At 40.4% G+C, this 20,315-nt stretch overlaps 1 protein-coding gene across 2 annotated transcripts; it reads right to left on the bottom strand.

Annotated features, from left to right (window-relative positions):
* On the bottom strand, positions 1 to 1,979 carry TCEAL4 (transcription elongation factor A like 4). 2 transcript variants are annotated; one of them, XM_047082116.1, is made up of 3 exons: positions 1,897 to 1,979; positions 1,217 to 1,286; positions 1 to 870 (listed from the first exon to the last, which is right to left on the bottom strand). In XM_047082116.1, exon 3 carries the CDS (start codon positions 846 to 848, stop codon positions 168 to 170), a length of 681 nt encoding a protein of 226 aa, XP_046938072.1. In that variant the 5' UTR covers positions 849 to 870; positions 1,217 to 1,286; positions 1,897 to 1,979; the 3' UTR covers positions 1 to 167. The 2 variants fall into 2 exon arrangements, with proteins under 2 accessions (XP_046938072.1, XP_046938071.1); XM_047082115.1 differs by having other exon boundaries at positions 1 to 875; positions 1,897 to 1,973.
* Positions 1,980 to 20,315: the final 18,336 nt, after the last annotated feature.

Below are 20,315 nucleotides of genomic sequence, written 5' to 3'. Positions count from 1 at the left end.
TATGGTTCATCAAACTTTTTCTTTTTAATTTTACAATGTGCCATAAACATTTTTCCATGCAATGGACAAAAATCTACTACTGAAACATCGAGGACTAATAGTGATCGCTAAAGCAAGTATTAGCGTAAGGTTAAAGCACGTGGCCTGACAAATGCCTGCCAGGGACACTACACAAAAGGAATGTCTTCAAAGCCCCTTTGTGGGGCCCTGCAGCCACCCCTGAGTTCCCTTGGGCCCCTCGGGTGGAAGGGATCCTGTAAGCTTTTTTGCATCCACATAAACCCCCCCAACTTCTGCCTGGTTTTCTTCACCTCATCCTCCACCCTGGCCATCTCATCAAATTCTCTAATCATCTCCTCATTGCTCAAATGCATATCATGTATGGCCTCCTTATATTCCTTGAGGCACTGAGCCAGCCCCTTGTTGGTTTTTCTTTTGGCCTTCCTGGGTACATCGTCCCCAGCTGGGCGCTTTCCTGCAGCCCTTGGTTCACTGGCTGGTTTTTCTTCTTTTGGCTTTTCCTCACTCTCTGATTTTTCTTCTTTTGGCTTTCCCTCGCTCACTGGTTTTTCCTCGCTCACTGGCTGTCCCTCGCTCTCTGGCTTTCCCTTGCTCTCTGGCTTTCCCTCACTCTCTGGCTTTCCATCTGTTGGCTTTGTCATACTCTCTGGCTTTTCCTTATCCTTTAGTATTTCCTCATCTTCTGTCTTTCTCTCGTTTTCTAACTTTTCCTTGTCTTCCAAAGTACAAGCTACTTCTGGCTTTCCCACATCCTGTGGCTGTTCTTTACATTCCATCTCTCCTTGGTTCTCAGACATTCCTTCATTTTCATTGCAGAGTTTTTCCATGTTGAGATTTCCCCTCCTTTTCCTGTCCTGGGGTGGGGAGGAAGAGGAGACAAAGAGGAGACAAGGGAGACTGAGGGCTTGGGGGTGGAATGCACATCCGAATACTACTGGCACGCTCCCCTTGTCAGGGTTCCCTGACCTGGCCCAGCCCCTAAGTGTGCTTTCTGCCCACCCTCTCCCCTCACACACGTGAGCCAGACTATTTCTCTGGCAGGCCCTGCCATTTTCTCTATGTTTGCTCAGCACTGCAGAGTGTGTATAAATGTGTTAGGAGGTGGGAAGTGGCGCCCCATATTCTGCTGGTGCTGTACCCTCCATACTACCCACCCCTCTAGGTCCCTATCCACAGACCCCCTTCCTTTACTGACCTGCAGGGATTCTGAACAGATTCCTCCTCCTTTTCTAGCCTTGCAAAGTGCTGAGAAAAGACACGCAGACCTGCAGACAGAGAGGAGACAGGGCCTGTGCGTTTGGTGGATGCTTAGGGACTCCAGTCCCTTTCCTGAATCCTGGCCCTCCTCATCCGACGTTTCCCTCCCCCACCTCCTCCGCCCCCCCCCCTCCGCTGTACTCCAGCCGCCATTTCTTTTCAAGCCTTGGGCACCAGACCAGGACGTTTTCCAAACTAATTTTGGATCTCTGTGTCCTTGTTCTGGTGAGACAATTCGCCTCCCCACCCTCGAGGTTAACTTTTTTTCTCTACACATGGACTGGTAGAAGGGGTTTATTTCCACTGTCTCACTGCGGGGGGGGGGGGCAGCTCACCAGCTCCGATTCCAAAATGGACGGAGGGCAACGAGAAGGAGGTGCAGAGAAACGGGACACGGGTACTAGGTGTGTCCGCTGTCCCCACCCTTTGCCAATTGGACGTTAGCTCCCCCTTGGCCATTTTCCCACCGCCATCTCTACACTCTCGGCCAGCTTCCCTCGACCTGGGCCCCATCCCCACTCTTTTTCCTCTGGGTGTTCCTGCCTCGTCCCCCCCCCCCCCCCCCCCCCCCGCTCATTCCAGAGTTCCGCAGGCAGCGACGAAGAGCCTCACACTGACCTGAAAGAACCTGCAGCAACAATTAGGAGCTCACAGATCGCTCCGGACCCGACCGCAGGGGAAGAGGGCGGGCTCCAGTTCTGGTGCCCACATCTGCGCCGGGGCGGTCATGTGAGCATCACGTCACCCAAGCTCGCCCCCGCCCACCATCCGCGTCTGCCAGTCACCACACCACCTCTCTGGACGGCGTGCCCTCTCATCTCTCTGCGTCGGGTGGGGGAAGGCTTTCGTCCTTTTTAACTCCTAGAGGCGGTCGAAGGAGTAGTTTTAATAAAAACCACAGAGGCTTTTAAAAAATGGATTGGGCAGTTCGGGGAAGGAGTCTTGATCATGTTGCTCTTAATTTCCATTGATAGAATGTAGAGCCAACCAATGAAATCCTATCAATGTGAACTTTAATGTCTTCCATAGAATACTGCACTTTAGGAAAAGTTACGAAAAATATTCCCCTCAAAATGAAATTGTCCCTTTTCCTAACGTGTGCGCAAACATATGTTTTTTTTTTCCTTTTTAGTATCTCACAAAAAAGAAGGTGAATACAGTCTGAGATACTTTGAGAGACCACATTACATTCACAGTAACTTTATGACAGTACATTGTTATAATTGTTCTATTTTATTATTAGTTAATGTTGTTAATCTCTTACACTGCTTAATTTAGAAATTGAACTTTACCATAGGTATGTATGTATAGGAAAGAACATAGAATATATATAGGATTCCATACTATTTGTGGTTTCAGGCATCCACTGGGGGTCTTGGAACGTAATCCGCTTCAGATAAGGGAGACTACTGTAGCTGCCTTCTATTTTATTTTATTTTATTTTATTTTATTTTATTTTATTTTATTGACATTTGTATCTATTTTTAACCTTTTTTTTTGGTTAATTTATTCTTTTTAAAAATTTACATCCAAGTTAGTTAACATATAGTGCAATAATGATTTTAGGAATAGAATCCAGTGGTTCATAACCTACATATAACACCCAGTGCTCATCCCCAAGTGTCCTCCTTAAAGCCCCTTGCCCAATTAGCCCACCTCCCTACCCAAAACCCCTCCAGAAATTCTCAGTTTTTTCTCTGTATTTAAGAGTCTCTTATGGTTTTTCCCCCTCCATGTTTTTATATTATTTTTGCTTCCCTTCCCTTATGTTCATCTGTTTTGTATCTTAAATTCCATATATGAGTGAAGTCATATGATATTTGCCTTTCTCTGACTAATTTCACTTAGCATAATACACTCTAGTTCTATCCACCTTGTTGCAAATGCAAGATCTCATTCTTTTTGATCACTGAATAGTATTCCATCGTGCCTCTTATGTATCCATTCATCAATCGATGGACATTTGGACTCTTTCTATACTTTGGCTATTGTTGATAGCATGGCTGTAAACATTGGGGTGCATGTGCCCATTCAAGATAGCACTCCTCTATTCTTTGGGTAAATACCTAGTGGTGCAATTGATGGGTTGTAGGGTAGTTTTATTTTTAATTTTTTGACAAACCTCAATACTCTTAACCAAAGTGGCTGCACCAGTTTGCATTCCCACCAGTAATGCAAAAGGGTTCCTCTTTCTCCACATTCTAGCCAACATCTGTTGTTGCCTGAGTTGTTAATTTTAGCCATTCTAACTGGTGTGAGGTAGTATCTCATTGTGGTTTTGATTTGTATTTCCCTGATGATGAGTGAAAACATAAATTTTCTAATTAATTATTTAAATCTAAAAATAAAACTATCTTAGAAACAGAATAAGAGAACAATTATTTTTTTATAAGTGAGAAACTGAATATTCAATGGACAATGACCTGACCATATGTGACAATAGAACTGGGACCCACAACCTTGCAGCAAGCAGCCCAGGAAGCCAAATCACAACTTCCAAAGCAATCTTCAGGCTTTGATCAATGACTGCCAGCCTCCCTATTTTTTGCCCCTCCCATTCAAATATGCTATCCAAACCAATCAAATAAGATGCACTGCTTTTTGTTAGCCTGTTTCCAGCTTCCCCATGCCAACAATCTCCAATCAGAGAAAACCTAAAGTCTTCCCTTTTGTTCACTGTAATGCTTTTCCACTCCTTAGAGACTTTTAGTTTCTGCCAAACACAAGTAATGCTGGCTGACTCCCTTGTTATAACAAGCTCTGAGTAAATAACCTCTACTTCCATTTAAGCTTTTTGTGTGTAAGGCCTTTAAAAATATAATAACAGTGGCGTCTGGGTGGCTCAGTTGGTTAAGCGTCTGATTCTTGATTTTGGCTCAGGTCATGATCTCATGGCTCCTGGGATCTAGCCCCATGTCGGGCTGACAGTGAGGAGCCTGCTTGGGATTCTCTCTCTCCCTCCCTCTCTATGCCCATTCCCCCTCAAAATAAATAAATAAACTTAAAAAATAAAAAATATAATAACAAAGACAAAAACAATTAAGGAAAACATTGATAGATTTGACCACATGAAAATGTGCAATAATTTTGTGAGGGCTTGGGGACACACGCACTCTTCCCTGCCTTTGTTGAGTGTAATGGTAAAAAGTGTTCTGAGGAGCAATTTGGTAAATTGTTTAAAAATAAAAATGTTTGGGGCACCTGGGTGACTCAGTCAGTTGAGCGTCCGAATTTGGCTTAGATCATAATCTTGAGGTTCATGGGTTTGAGCCCCACGTCGGGCTCTGTGCTGACAGCTCAGGGCCTGGAGCCTGCTTCAGATTCTATGTCTCTGTCTGTGCCCCTTCTCCTCTTGCGCCCTGTCTCTCTCAAAAGTATATAAACATTAACAAAATTTTAAAAATAAAAATGTTTGAAGGGAGCCTGGGTGGCTCAGTTGGTTAAGAGCCCAACTTTGGCTCACATCATGATCTCCTGGCTCATGAGTTCAAGCTCCACCACCCTCCTTCAGGCTTTGTGCTGACAGCTCAGAACCTGGAGCCTGCTTCTGGTTCTATGTCTCTGTCTCTCTCTGCCCCTCCCCCACTCGTGCTCTGTCTCTCCCTCTCTCAAAAATACACATTAAAAAAAATTAAAAAAATAAAAATGATATTTTGGCTCAGTAATTCCACTTCTAATATTTACCCATAGAGATAATTAATAAAGTACAAAAATATAATCTTATGTTTTAAAAATGCTTTATACTTTAAAAATTCCCATAAAAACTGTTTATTATGCATTCATTCTTTGCTGGAACTGGGGCTACAGTATTAATTTTGTAGGCCTTGTTTATAATGTAAAAAATGGAATATCACAATTGTCCATCAGTACAGATTTAGTTACATAATCTTCTTAGTACATTTGTTTTCCTTGGCTATCTTTGGATGTTTGGTTTAGAAAAATAATTAAAATGTTGGGTTCTCAATACACAGTAAAAATAATTAACTATTTATAATCCCCAATTGCTATGGGTGGTGAGACACAAAGGATAACCACAAGATGTGGTATTGCACTCTAGAGAATGCCACCTATGTGCCTGGCACTGTGTTAGCTACTTCATTTTATCTGGTGTGGATTTCATTTATACCTGACAAAGGAACTCACACTTCAAGGAAGCAGAATGATTTATAAAACTACAAGCTTAACTTAGTGTGGTACTGGAATAAGCATAGCAGGAGGAATAAAACACAGAAAGCCCACTAACATACCCAAGTGTAAAAGTTTTTAGTATGTGATAAGAATCCATTTCTGCTCAGTAGTGAAAAATAGGTTATTATGTAAATTACATTTGTATAATTGGATAGTTAAAAAATGAAGATCCTCATTTTCTGACATACAATCAAGTCCTTATAAGCAAGTATCACGAAATAAAAGGCATCCAGATTGTAAGGAAAGAAATAAAACTTCCTTTATTTGCATATGACATGATTTGCATATAGAAAATTCCAAACAATCCACTAAAGAACTATGAGAACTAACAAATGAGTTCAGTTCAATATATAAAAATCCATTGTATTTCTATGTGCTAGCAATGAATAATTTGAAATGGAAAGTAAGAAAACTTTTCCATTTAAAATGGCATCAAAAATGCAAGAAAAAACATTTGACAAAATTCAGCATCCTTTCTTAATAAAAACCCTCGAGAAAGTCGGAATAGAAGGAATATACTTAAACATCATAAAAGCCATTTATGAAAAGCCCACAGCTAATATCATCCTCAGTGGGGAAAATCTGAGAGCTTTCCCCATGAGATCAGGAACACAACAGGGATGTCCACTCTCACCGCTGTTGTTTAACATAGAGTTGGAAGTGCTAGCATCAGCAATCAGACAACAAAAGGAAATCAAAGGCATCAAAATTGGCAATGATGATGTCACGCTTTCACTTTTTCAGATGACATGATACTCTACATGGAAAACCCGACAGACTCCACCAAAAGTCTGCTAGAACTGATAGGTGAATTCAGCAAAGTTGCAGGATACAAAATCAATGTACAGAAATCAGTTGCATTCTTATACACTAATAATGAAGCAACAAAAAGACAAATAAAGAAACGGGTCCCATTCACAATTGCACCAAGAAGCATAAAACCTAACCAAAGATGTCAAAGATCTGTATGCTGAAAACTATAGAAAGCTTATGAAGGAAATTGAAGAAGACACAAAGAAATGGGAAAACATTCCATGCTCGTGGATTGGAAGAATACATATTGTTAAAATGTCAATACTACCCAAAGCTATCTACACATTCAATGCAATCCCAATCAAAATTGCACCAGCATTCTTCTCGAAGCTAGAACAAGCAATCCTCAAATTTGTATGGAATCACAAAAGGCCCTGAATAACCAAAGTAATTTTGAAGAAGGCCAAAGCAAGAGGCATCACAATCCCAGACTTTAGCCTCTACTACAAAGCTGTGATCATCAAGACAGCATGGTATTGGCACAAAAACAGACACAGAGACCAATGGAAGAGAATAGAAAACCCAGAATTAGACCCACAAAAGTATGGCCAACTAATCTTTGACAGAGCAGGAAAGAATATCCCATGAAAAAGGCAGTCTGTTTAACAAATGGTGCTGGGAGAACTGGACAGCAACATGCAGAAAGATGAAACTAGACCACTTTCTTACACCATTCATAAAAATAAACTCAAAATGGATAAAGGACCTGAATGTAAGACAGGAAACCATCAAAACCCTAGAGGAGAAAGCAGGAAAAAACCTCTCTGACCTCAGCCACAGCAATTTCTTACTTGACACATCCCCAAAGGCAAGAGAATTAAAAGCAAAAATGAAGTATTGGGACCTCATGAAGATAAAAAGCTTCTGCACTGCAAAGGAAACAATCAACAAAACTAAAAGGCAACCAACGGAATGGGAAAAGATATTTGCAAATGTCATATCAGACAAATGGCTAGTATCCAAACTCTATAAAGAGCACACCAAACTCCACACCCGAAAAACAAAGAACCCAGTGAAGAAATGGGCAGAAGACGTGAACAGACACTTCTCTAAAGAAGACATCCAGATGGCCAGCAGGCACATAAAAAGATGCTCAACATCCCTCTCATAAGGGAAATACAAATCAAAACCACACTGAGATACAAGCTCATGCCAGTCAGAGTGGCTAAAATGAACAAACCAGGAGACTATAGATGCTGGCGAGGATGTGGAGAAATGGGAACCCTCTTGCATTGTTGGTGGGAATGCAAACTGATGCAGCCACTCTGGAAAACAGTGTGGAGGTTCCTCAAAAAATTAAAAATAGATCTACCCTATGACCCAGCAATAGCAAGGGATTTACCCAAGGGATACAGGAGTGCTGATACATAGGGGCACTTGTACCCCAATGTCTATAGCAGCCCTTTCAACAATAGCCAAATTATGGAAACAGCCTTAATGCCCATCAGCTGATGAATGGATAAAGAAATTGTGGTTTATATATACAATGGAATACTACGTGGCAATGAGAAAGAATGAAATACGGCCTTTTGTAGCAACGTGGATGGAACTGGAGAGTGTTATGCTAAGTGAAATAAGTCATACAGAGAAAGATACCATATGTTTTCACTCTTATGTGGATCCTGAGAAACTGAACAGAAGACCATGGGGGAGGGGAAGGAAAAAAAAAGAGGTTAGAGAGGGAGGAAGCCAAAACATAAGAGACTCTTATAAACTGAGAGCAAACTGAATGCTGATGGGGGGTGGGAGGGAGGGGAGGGTGGGTGATGGGTATTGAGGAGGGCACCTGTTGGGATGAGCACTGGGTGTTGTATGGAAACCAATTTGACAATAAATTTCATATTAAAAAAATAAAATTACTCAACGCAAAAATAAAATAGCATCAACAAGAATAAAATACTTAGAAATAAATTCATTAAAAATGTCTAAGACATGTACAGTGTAAAGTATAAAATACCATTGAAAGAAATTAAAGAATGCTTAAATAAATGTAAAGACATCTTATATTCATAGATTGGAAGACCTAATATTGTTATGATGGGTAACATTTCTCAAACTGATCTACAGATTCAACACAATCTGTCAAAATCTCAGCTGCCTTGTTTGCATAAATTTACAAGCTGATCTCAAAATGTATATGGAAATCAAACAACCCAGAATAGACAAAACAGTCTTGAAAAAGAAGGACAAAGTTGGAGGCCTCACACTTTCAGATTTCAAAACTTACTGTAAAGCTATAGGAATCAAGACCATGTGGTACTAGCATAAGGATATATAAACCAATGAAATAAAATTTAGAGTCCAGACATAAACAGTCACATTTAGTCAATGGATTGTCATCCAGAGGCCAAAGAAAAATCAATGGTGAAAGAAAGTTTTTATCAACAAGTGATGCTGAGACAACTAGATATCCACATGCAGAAATGAATTTGGACCTCCACCTCACACTACATACAAAACTTAGTTTAAAAATATATCAAAGTCATAGGGGCACCTGGCTGTCTCAGTTAGCAGAGCATGCAATTCTTGATCTCAGGATTGTGAGTTCGTCATTTTGGGCGTACAGGTTACTTTAAATTTTTTTTAACGTTTATTTATTTTTGAGACAGAGAGAAACAGAACATGAATGGGGGAAGGTCAGAGAGAGGGAGACACAGACTCTGAAACAGGCTCCAGGCTCTGAGGTGTCAGCACAGAGCCCGACGTGGTGCTCGAACTCATGGACTGCAAGATCATGACCTGAGCTGAAGTCGGCCGCCCAACCGACTGAGCCACCCAGGCACCCCCAGCTTACTTAAAAAAATAATAATAATAAAATAAAAATAAATCAAAGTCCAAAATGTAAAAGCTAAAACTATTAATCTCATAGAAGAAAATATAGATGTAAGTCATGACCTTGGCTTAGGCAATGGTTTCTTAGATATGACACCAAAATAATATAGATAAATAAGTGTAGATAAATAGATAATAGGTATAGATAAATAATATGGATAAATATGACTCTATCAATATGTAAAACTTTTTTTGGGCACCTGGGTGGCTCAGTCGGTTGTGTCCGACTTCAGCTCAGGTCATAATCTCACAGTTCGTGAGCTCGAGCACCGTGTCAGGGTCTGCACTGATAGCTCAGATCCTGGAGCCTTCTTGAGATTCTGTGTCTCCTCCTCCCTCTATGCCCTTCCCGGCTCACACTGTCTCTCTCTCTCAAAAATAAAGAAACGTAAAAAAAAAAAATGTAAAACTTTTGTGAATCGAATGACAACATCAAGAAATTGAAAAGACAACTCACTGAATGGAAGACAATTATTGAAAGTAATATAACTGATAAGGGACTTATATCTAGAATGTATAAAGATCTGTTGCAACTCAATAAAAAAAAACAAACTAGATAACCCAATTTTACTTTGGGGATTTTGAGGGTTTTTAAAATTGAAATATATTTGGGGTGATTGGGTGGCTCAAAAGTTATGAAAATATTAAGGTTTCTTGATACACATAAGCTAAAAGTTAACTATGTTCTTGATTATAAAAATTTCAGAAAAACACAAACATAAACATATATAATGTGGAAAATAGATCTGTATGTTGAATATTATTAATTTTTTTCTATGCTTATTTCATATACACAGTTTCTATTTTTAATGAAATTATACCATATATATTATTCTGCTACTTGATTCTTCCACTTAAAAGTATATTCCCAAGCACATAACCATGTCATGGTTGTACCATGATTTACTTATCCAGAATATTCTATTGATGAATATTTGAGTTATTTTCAGATTTGTGCTTTTAAATAGTGGTGCAGAGGTCTTTCCTATACAGGCCATCTTGAACACACCTGATAGTGGTTCTGGGTATATACTTGTGGGTCCATTTGAGGTGTCATCAGATAGGCACAATCTGTTACATATGACCAAATTGCTCTGTAAGTTGATGTAAAGTTATAATCCAACAAATTGTGTATAACAGTCCCCATTGTTCTGCATAGTCCATCTAAAGAGGAGGTGGAATGCCTGGTCTGAAACACAGGGCTTTGAATCAAGCACATGGGGATTATGATAGTATCTCTTTATCTTAGTACTTGTGTGACCCTGGCACATGTACTTAACCTGTCTGAGCCTCACTCTTATAATCTGTAGAAGGATATCCTGATACCAAACAGAATTATCTAGAATGTATAGAATAGATTGGCAGCAAATGTTTGTTTCCTGCTAATTCCATCTTTTCCCCTCTTAAGAGAGATTTCATTTTCCTCAAGATCATCACTATATCTTAGAGAGCATTTGAGCATGTTAAAAGAAGAAGGAAAACAAACACCCTCAGGTACATTAAATAACAGATTTAGGGTAATTTCTGTACTAAAGAATGCTATAGAATCCCTATGAAGCCAGCATTACCTTGGTTCCAAAACCAGGAAAAGACCCCACAGAAAAGGAGAATTACAGGTCAATATCATTCAACAGTACATTAAAATAATTATTCACCATGATCAATTGGGATTTATTCCTGGGGTGCAGGGCTGGTTCAATATTCGCAAATCAATCAATGTGATAGACCACATTAAAAAAAGAAAGCTTGAGAACCATATGATCCTTTCAATAGATGCAGAAAAAGCTTTTGACAAAATACAGCATCCTTTTTTAAATGTTTATTTATTTATTTTGAGAGAGAGAGCACCAGCATAGGAGTGGCAGACAGAGAGGGAAAGACTCCCTTCTGCACTGTCCGCATGGAGCCCGACATGGGGATGGAACTCATGAACGCCATGAAATTATGACCTGAGGCTAATTCAAGAAGTGGACGCTTCACTGAGTAAGCCACCCAGCACCCCTACAGCATTCTTTCTTGATAAAACCTCTTGAGAAAGTAGGGATAGAAGGAACATACCTCAACATCATAAAAGCCATACATGAAAGGCACACAGCTAATATTATCTTCAATGGGTAAAAACTGAGAGCTTTACCCCTAAAGTCAGGAACACAACAGGTATGTCTACTCTCACCATTACTATATAACATAGTACGAGAAGTACTAGCCTCAACAATCATACAACAAAAAGAAATAAAAGGCATCCAAATTAGCAAAGAAGAAGTCAAACTTTCACTCTTTGTAGATGACATGATAGTCTACATGGAAAACCTGAAAGACACCACAAAAAACTGCTAGAACTGATATATGAATTCAGCAGAGTCCAGGATATAAAATCAATTGTACAGAAATTGGTTGCATATCTATACACAAATAATGAAGCAGCAGAAAGAGAAATCGAGGAATCAATCTGATTTAGAATTGCACCAAAGCCCATAAGACACCTAGGAATAAACCTAACCAACAAGGTAAAAGATCTGTATGCTGAAAACTATAGAAAGGTTATGAAAGAAATTGAAGAAGACACAAAGAAATAGAAAACCATTCCATGCTCATGGATTGGAAGAACAAATATTGTTAAAATGTTTATACTAATCAAAGCAATCTACACATTTAATGAAATCCTTATAAAAATTATACCATCATTCTTCACAGAGCTAGAATAAACAATCTTAAAACTTGTAGAGAACCTGAAAAGACTCCAAACAGACAAAATAATGTTGAAAACAAAAAGCAAAGCTGGAGGCATCACAATTCCAAACTTGAAGCTGTATTACAAAGCTGTAATCGTCAAGACAGTATGGTACTGGCACAAAAACAGACACATAGATCAATGGAACAGAACAGAAAACCCAGAAATGGACCCACAAATGTATGGCCAAATAATCTTTAACAAAGAATTTGAGAGTATCCAGTGGAAAAAAGAGAGTCCCTTTAGCAAATGGTGATGGAAGAACTGGACAGCAACATGCAGAAGAGTGAACCTGGACCACTTTCTTACACCATACACAAAAATAAATTCAAAATGGATAAAAGACATAAATGTGAGACACAGAACCATCAAAATTCTAGAGGAGAAAACAGGCAACAACTTCTTTGACCTAGGCCACAGTAACTTCTTACATGACATGTCTCTGGAGGCAAGTGAAACAAAAGTAAAAATGAACTATTGAGACCTCATCAAGATAAAATTCTTCTGCACAGTGAAGGAAACAATGAAGAAAACTAAAAGGCAACCGACAGAATGGGAAAAGATATTTGCAAATGACATATCAGAGAGAGGGTTAGCATCCAAAATCTATAAAGAACTTAACAAAATTCAACACCCGAAAACCAAATAATCCAGTGAAGAAATGGGCAGAAGACCTGAACAGACAGTTTTCCAAAGAAGATATCCAGATGGCTAACAGACACATGAAAAGATGTTCAACATCCCTCATCATCAAGGAAATACAAATCAAAACCACAATGAGATATGACCTCACTCCTTTCAGAATGGCTAAAATTAACAATTCAGGAAGCAACAGATGTTTATGAGGATGTGGAGAAAGGGGAACCCTTTTGCATTGTTGGTGGAAATGCAAATTGGTGCAGCCACTCTGGTGAAAAGTATGGAGGTTCCTCAAAAAATTAAAAATAGAACTTCTCTATGACCCAGCAATTACATTAGTAGGTATTTATCCAAAGGAAACAAAAATTCTGATTCTAAAGGGCGCATGCACCCCAATGTTTATAGCAGCATTATCAACAATAGCCAAATTATGGAAAGAGCCCAAATGTCCATTGACTGATGAATGGATAAAGAAGAGGTGGTAAAAAAAAAAAAAGAAGAGGTGGTATAATATATATAATGGAATACTACTCAATAATCAAAAACAATGAAATCGACTGGGGATAGAAGATGGTGGAGTAGGAGGACCCTGGACTCACCTCGTCTTGCAGATCACTTAGATTCCACCCATATCTGCCTAAATAACTCAGAAAACCGCCAGAAGACTAGCAGAACGGACTCTCCAGAGCCAAGCATAGACAAGAGGCCCATGGAAGAAGGTAGGAAGGGCAGAGAGGTGGTGCGTGGTACACGGACTGGTGGGAGGGAGCTGGGGTGGTGGAGGGGCAGCATGCCCGGCAAGGCAGAGCCCCCGAAGTCTGGCTTGCAAAAGTGGAGGGGCCAGGCTCTGTGAGTTCTGACAGCCAGGGAGACTTAACATCTGGAATGTTAAAATTCAACAGCTCGGGGCACCTGGGTGGCTCAGTTGGTTGAGTGTCCGACTTCGGCTCAGGTCATGATCTCACGACTCGTGAGTTCGAGCTCCGCATCAGGCTCTGTGCTGGCATCTAGGAGCCTGAAGCCTGCTTTGGGTTCTGTGTCTCCCTCTCTCTCTGCTCCTCCCCTGCATGTGCTCTGTCTCTCTCTCTGTCTCAAAAATAAATAAGCATTTAAAAATTTTTTTTAAAAAAGTCAACAGCTCTGCTCTCAGGGAGTGGGGAAGGTGAGAGGACACTGGGAGGAAGGGTTGTTGAGGCCGGGAAGACAAAGGTTAGCTCAGTGGGGAAACAAAGGCACTGGCAAGCACCATCTCCCTCTCCCATTCCCCAGCCAAAATTCCAAAGGGAACCAGTTCCCATCACCGAACTTGCCTGCACCATGCAAACACCCAACACTGTGCTTCTGTGGATCCATCCCTCTGCCGGGTCTGCCTCCCTCCAGTGCTGCAGGGCCCCTCCTGCAGGGGACCACTGCCAGCAAAGTGAGCTAAGCCTGCCCCTCCCACCCCTGTGTACCTTGTGGATCCACCCTGGCTAATATGCCAGATTCCATCGAAGCAGCACCATAAGTAGCCCAGAAAGGGGCCACACCACTCCAAGGTGAGTCCTGCCCCTGGGAGAGAGGAAGATAAGTTACACACCAGCTGACTGTGGCCCCAGTGGTGGGCTGGGGGCAGACATCAGGTCTGACTGTGGCCCCGCCCACCAACACAAGTTACTCCGGACAGCACAGGGAAAGTGCCCTGCAGTTGGGAGCCACCCCAGGGACTACACAAAATGACAAAACAGAAGAATTCTCCTCAAAAGAAACTCCAAGAAGCAGCGACAGCTAACGAACTGATCAAAAACGATTTAAGCAAAATAACAGAACAAGAATTTAGAATAATAGTCATAAAATTAATCTCTGGGCTTGAAAAAAGCATAGATAATAGCAGAGACTCTATTGCTACAGAGATCAAGGGACTAAGACATAGTCATGAGGAGCTAAAAAATACTATAAACGAGGTGCAAAATAAAATGGAGGCGACCACAGCACGGATTGAAGAGGCAGAGGAGAGAATAAGTGAATTAGAAGGTAAAATTATGGCAAAAGAGGAAGCTGAGAAAAAGAGAGATAAAAAATCCAGGAGTATTAGGGGAGAATTAGAGAACTAAGTGATGCAATCAAACAAAACAATATCCGTATCATAGGAATTCCAGAAGACTAAGAGTGACAGAAAGGGGCAGAAGGTGTAGTTGAACAAATTATAGCTGAGAACTTCCCTGATCTGGGGAAGGAAAAAGGCATTGAAATTCAAGAGGCACAGAGAACTCCCTTCAGGTGTAACTTGAATCGATCTTCTGCATGACACATCATAGGGAAACTGGAAAAATACAAGGATAAAGAGAAAATTCTGAAAGTATCTAGGGATAAACAGGCTCTATCTTACAAAGGGAGACCCATAAGACTAGTGGCAGACCTATCTACTGAAACTTGGCAGGCCAGAAAGGAATGGCAGAAAATCTTCAATTCGATGAACAGAAAAAAATCCTTTATCCAGCAAGTCTGTCATTCAGAATAGAAGGAGAGATAAAGATCTTCCCAAACAAAAACAGAAGTAATTCATCATCACTAAACCAGCCCTACAAGAGATCCTAAGGGGTGATTCTGTGAGTGAAATGTTGCAAGGACCACAAAGTACCAGAGACATCACTACAAGCATGAAACCTATAGACATCACAGTGACTCTAAACCCATATCTTTCCATAAGAACATTGAATGTAAATGGACTAAATGCTCCAACCAAAAGATATAGGGTATTAGAATGGATAAAAAAAAAGACCCATCTATTTGCTGTCTACAAGAGACTCATTTTAGACCTGAGGACACCTTCAGATTGAAAGTGAGGGGATGGAGACCTATCTATCATGCTATTTACTGGAAGTCAAAAGAAAGCTGGAGTAGCCATACTTATATCAGACAAACTAGACTTTAAATTAAAGGCTGTAACAAGAGATGAAGAGGGGTATTATATAATAATTACAGGGTCTATCCATCAGGAAGAGATAACAATTATAAACGTCTATGCACCAAATACAGAAGCCCCCAAATATATAAAACAATCACAAACATAAGCAACCTTATTGATAAGAATTTAGTAATTGTAGAGGACTTTAATGCCCCACTTACAACAATGGATAGATCATCGAGACACAGGATCAATAAGGAAACAAGGGTCCTGAATGATACATTGGATCAGATGGACTTGACAGATATGTTTAGAACTCGGCATCCCAAAGCAACAGAATATACTTTCTTCTCTAGTGCACATGGAACATTCTCCAAGATAGTTCACACACTGGGTCACAAAACAGCCCTTCATAAGTATACAAGAATTGAGATCATACCATGCACACTTTCAGACCACAATGCTGTGAAACTTGAAATCAATCACAGGAAAAAGTCTGGAAAACCTCCAAAAGCATGGAGGTTAAAGAACACCTTACTAAAGAATGAATGGGTCAACCAGGCAATTAGAGAAGACATTTAAAAATATATGGAAACAAATGAAAATGAAAAGACAACGATCCAAATGTTTTGGGATGCAGCAAAGGCAGTCCTGAGAGGAAAATACATTGCAATCCAGGCCTATCTCAAGAAACAAGAAAAATCCCAAATACAAAATCTAACAGCACACCTAAGGGAATGAGAAGTAGAACAGGAAAGACACCCCAAACCCAACAGAAGAAGAGAAATAATAAAGATCAGAGCAGAAATAAACAATATAGAATCTAAAAAACTGTAGAGCAGATCAATGAAACCAAAAGTTGGTTTTTTGAAAAAATAAAAAAAATTGATAAACCTCTATCCATGCTTCTCAAAAAGAATAGGGAGATGACCCAAATATATAAAATTATGAATGAAAATGGAATTATTGCAACCAATCCCTCAGAAACACAAGCAATTATCAGGGAATACTATGAAAAATTATATGCCAACAAACTGGACAACCTGGAAGAAATGGACAAATTCGTAAGCACCCACACACTTCCAAAACTCAAACAGGAAGAAATGGAAAATTTGAACAGACCCATAGCCAGTGAAGAAATTGAATCAGTTATCCAAAGTCTCCCAACAAATAAGAGTCCAGGCCCAGATGGCTTCCCTGGGGAATGCTACCAGACATTTAAAGCAGAGATAATACCTATCCTTCTCAAGCTGTTCCAAAAAATAGGGAAGGAAATTTCCAGATTCAGTCTATGAAGCCAGCATTACTTTTATTCCTAAACCAGACAGAGACCCAGCAAAAAAGAGAACTACAGGCCAATATTCCTGAATGAATATGGATGCAAAAATTTTCAAGAAGACACTAGCAAATCGAATTCAACAGCATATAAAAAAAATTATTCACCATGATCAAGTGGGATTCATTCCTGGGCTGCAGGGCTGGTTAAATATTGGTAAATCAATCAATGTGATACATCACATTAATAAAAGAAAAGAAAAGATCCTGTCTATCGATGCAGAAAAAGCATTTGACAAAATTCAGCATTCTTTCTTAATAAACCCCCTCCTGAGAAAGTGGGGATAGAAGGAACATACTTAAACCTCATAAAGCCATTTATGGAAAGCCCATAGGTAATATCATCCTCAATGGGGAAAAACTGAGAGCTTTCCGCCTGAGATCAGGAACACGACAGGGATGTCCACTCTCACCACTATTGTTACACAGTGTTGGAAGTTCTAGCATCACCAGACAACAAAAGGAAATCAGAGACATCAAAATCAAAGGCAAAAACAAAAAAATAAATAAATAAAAAGAATGAAATCTTACCATTTGCAACAACATGGGTGGAACTAGAGTTTATTATGCTAAGAGAATTAAGTCAGGCAGAGAAAGACAAATATCATATGATTTCACTCATATGTGCAATTTAAGAAACACAACAGATGAACATAGGGTACGGGAAGGAAAAATAGGATAAAAACAGAGAGGGAAGGAAACGATAAGAGATTCTTAAGTACAGAGAACAGACTGGGGGTTACTTGACAGGAGGTGGGTAGGGAGATGGGCTTCGTGGGTGACGGGAATTGGGGAGTGCATTTGTTGGGATGAGCACTGGGTGTTGTAAGTAAGTGATGAATCACCAGGTTCTACTCCTAGAGCCAATACTGCAGTGTATGTTGGCTAACTTGTGTTTAAATAAATAAATAAATTTAAAATAAAAAAAAACATGCTATAGAATGAGTTGTCTGATTGAGTGGGGTGGGAGAAAAAGATTTAATATATTCCATTGAATGATAAGGCTTTGCTGTGGCCTTTTTGGGTCCAGTAGGTTCAGTTCAGGTGTATTCATGAGCTGGGAGGCTGGGTCCTTCTTGGAGCTCCAGAAAGATGAAGCATTTTGTGTGGATCTGCAGGGAGGGACACTGGAGCAATAGTTATAAGCATTGCCTGAGTCTCAATGCCTGAGTCTTCACTGTTGATAGGACCTTGGGTCAGTTATCTCCTCTCTTTTCTCCTGTCTCCTCAGCTACCAAAGTGAATTATACCATGCAGCAGGTCAATTAAGGTATGGTACTGGATTGAGTAATTACTATGTTCCAGGCACTGTGCTATCTACTTTACTTGCATCTTTCCCTTTTTGTCAAGTACTTTTGCTCAAGTGGCCTTCATGGGGCAAAGTCCAGAATCCTGTGAAGGAGCAATATTGGGGATCTAATTTAGATGGTAAGGAGGTGCACAAATCCTCTGTGAGAAATTACATTTAAAGGGCAACCTGCACTCTCAACAATAGCCAAATTATGGAAAGAGCCTAAATGTCCATCAACTGATGAATGGATAAAGAAATTGTGGTTTATATACACAATGGAGTACTATGTGGCAATGAGAAAGAATGAAATATGGCCCTTTGTAGCAACGTGAATGGAACTGGAGAGTGTTATGCTAAGTGAAATAAGCCATACAGAGAAAGACAGATACCATATGTTTTCACTCTTATGTGGATCCTGAGAAACTAAACAGGAACCCATGGGTGAGGGGAAGGAAAAAAAAAGAGAGAGAGAGAGAGAGAGAGAGAGAGAGAGAGAGAGAGAGAGAGGTTAGAGTGGGAGAGAGCCAAAGCATAAGAGACTCTTAAAAACTGAGAATAAACTGAGGGCTGATGGGGGGTGGGAGGGAGGGGGGGTGGGTGATGAGTATTGAAGAGGGTATCTTTTGGGATGAGCACTGGGTGTTGTATGGAAACCAATTTGACAATAAATTTCATATATTTTAAAAATGAATAAGGGGGCGCCTGGGTGGCTCAGTCGGTTGAGCGGCCGACTTCGGCTCAGGTCACAATCTCACACTCCATGAGTTCGAGCCCCGCGTCGGGCTCTGTGCTGACAGCTTGGAGCCTGTTTCGGATTCTGTGTCTCCCTCTCTCTGACCCTCCCCCGTTCATGCTCTGTCTCTGTCTCAAAAATAAATAAGCATTAAGAAAAAATTTAAAAAATAAATAAGTAAAGGGCAACCTGAGCGATACCTGGGTGGCTCAGTTGGTTAAGTGTCTGACTTTGGGTCAGGTCATGATGTCACAGTTTGTGGGTTCAAGCCCCACATTGGGCTCTGTACTGACAGTGTGGAGCCTGCTTGGGATTCTCTCTCTCTCTCTCTCTCTCTCTCTCTCTCTCTCTCTCTCTTTCTCTCCCTCTCTCTCTGCTTCTTCCTGACGCATGCTTTCTCTCTTTCTCTCTCAAAATAAATAAATAAATAAACTTAAAAAGAAAAGTGTAACCTGAAGTGTGAGCAGGAGAGAGCTAGGGTCAGAGAGATTCCTAAGCAGGGGGAGAAGCATGTGTAAAGGCCTTGGGGTGGGAAGTAGTTTGGCCCTTTTGAAATGGAATGAGGCTAATGTACCAGAGTGAGTGTGAGAGAGGGAGTGGTCTCAGATAGGACTAGTAAGGAAGGCAGGGGCCAGAGCACACAGGGCCCTATTGGCCCTGGTCAGGACTTTGCATTCTACCTGCAGAGTACTGGCAAGGTTCTGGAGAGTTTGAAAACACGTGAGAGCCCACTTACTATTGGCAGTCAAGAAGGTGTTGGACTCTGAGATTAGAAATATTACCCTTTCTTGCAAACAGAACAGAGCATTCAGGAAGAGCAGCCTTATGGATGGAGCCTTTGTTGCTGAGGTAACAGGACTGTGTCCTTGTTACTATGGAAAACTGATGTATGGCTAGTGGCTGGTGAGAGTGGTGATTACATGTCACAGGCTTTGGTCTTATAAGTGAGACTCTTAATTCTCCCACCTCAGTGAATGTATTGCACAAGGTAAAGTGGGTTGGGAGGCAGCTGATCCTTCATGGGGTTCAGGCCAACCTATAAGCCTTCCTAAGGTAGGACAGAGGTCACTGAGAAACACAGCCCACTTTCCTTGTCTGGGTCTGAAACACCTAGAAACTCTTATGTTCATGACAAGAGGCCTGTATTCCTCCGTGACACTTTTTTTCTATTATAATAATACTTGGCTACAGTTCCTGATCATTTAATGTTCTTTAAAAGATAATATTATTACTCACCCAGGGCATAACATTTTCCTTTAATGAACCCAAATTCAGAAGGAATATAGATCACATTTATTTAAATTTTAGCTGCATCCACTGAACATGTTATTTTTGCATTTTTATATCATAAATCATATGAGCTAGTTATCATTACTACATTAATTTCAGTGGAACAAAGACAAATATGTTTTAAGTATATATTGAAAATAATTTTTAAATTTTTTATTATTTATTTTGAGAGAGAGAGAACATGAGTTAGGTAGAGGCAGAGAAAGAAAGAGAGGAGAGAGAGAATCCCAAGCAGGCTCTGCACTGTCAGCGCAGAGCCTGATGTGGGGCTTGAATCCATGAACTGTGAGATCATGAC

Source organism: Lynx rufus, unplaced genomic scaffold (assembly GCF_022079265.1).
Source record: "Lynx rufus isolate CCGP_SWC_20201006 ecotype Redwood Valley unplaced genomic scaffold, mLynRuf1.p SCAF_19, whole genome shotgun sequence".
NCBI lineage: Eukaryota > Metazoa > Chordata > Mammalia > Carnivora > Felidae > Lynx > Lynx rufus.
The sequence above is the reverse complement of the archived record's forward strand: the minus strand, read 5'-3'. Positions and strand labels throughout refer to the sequence as shown.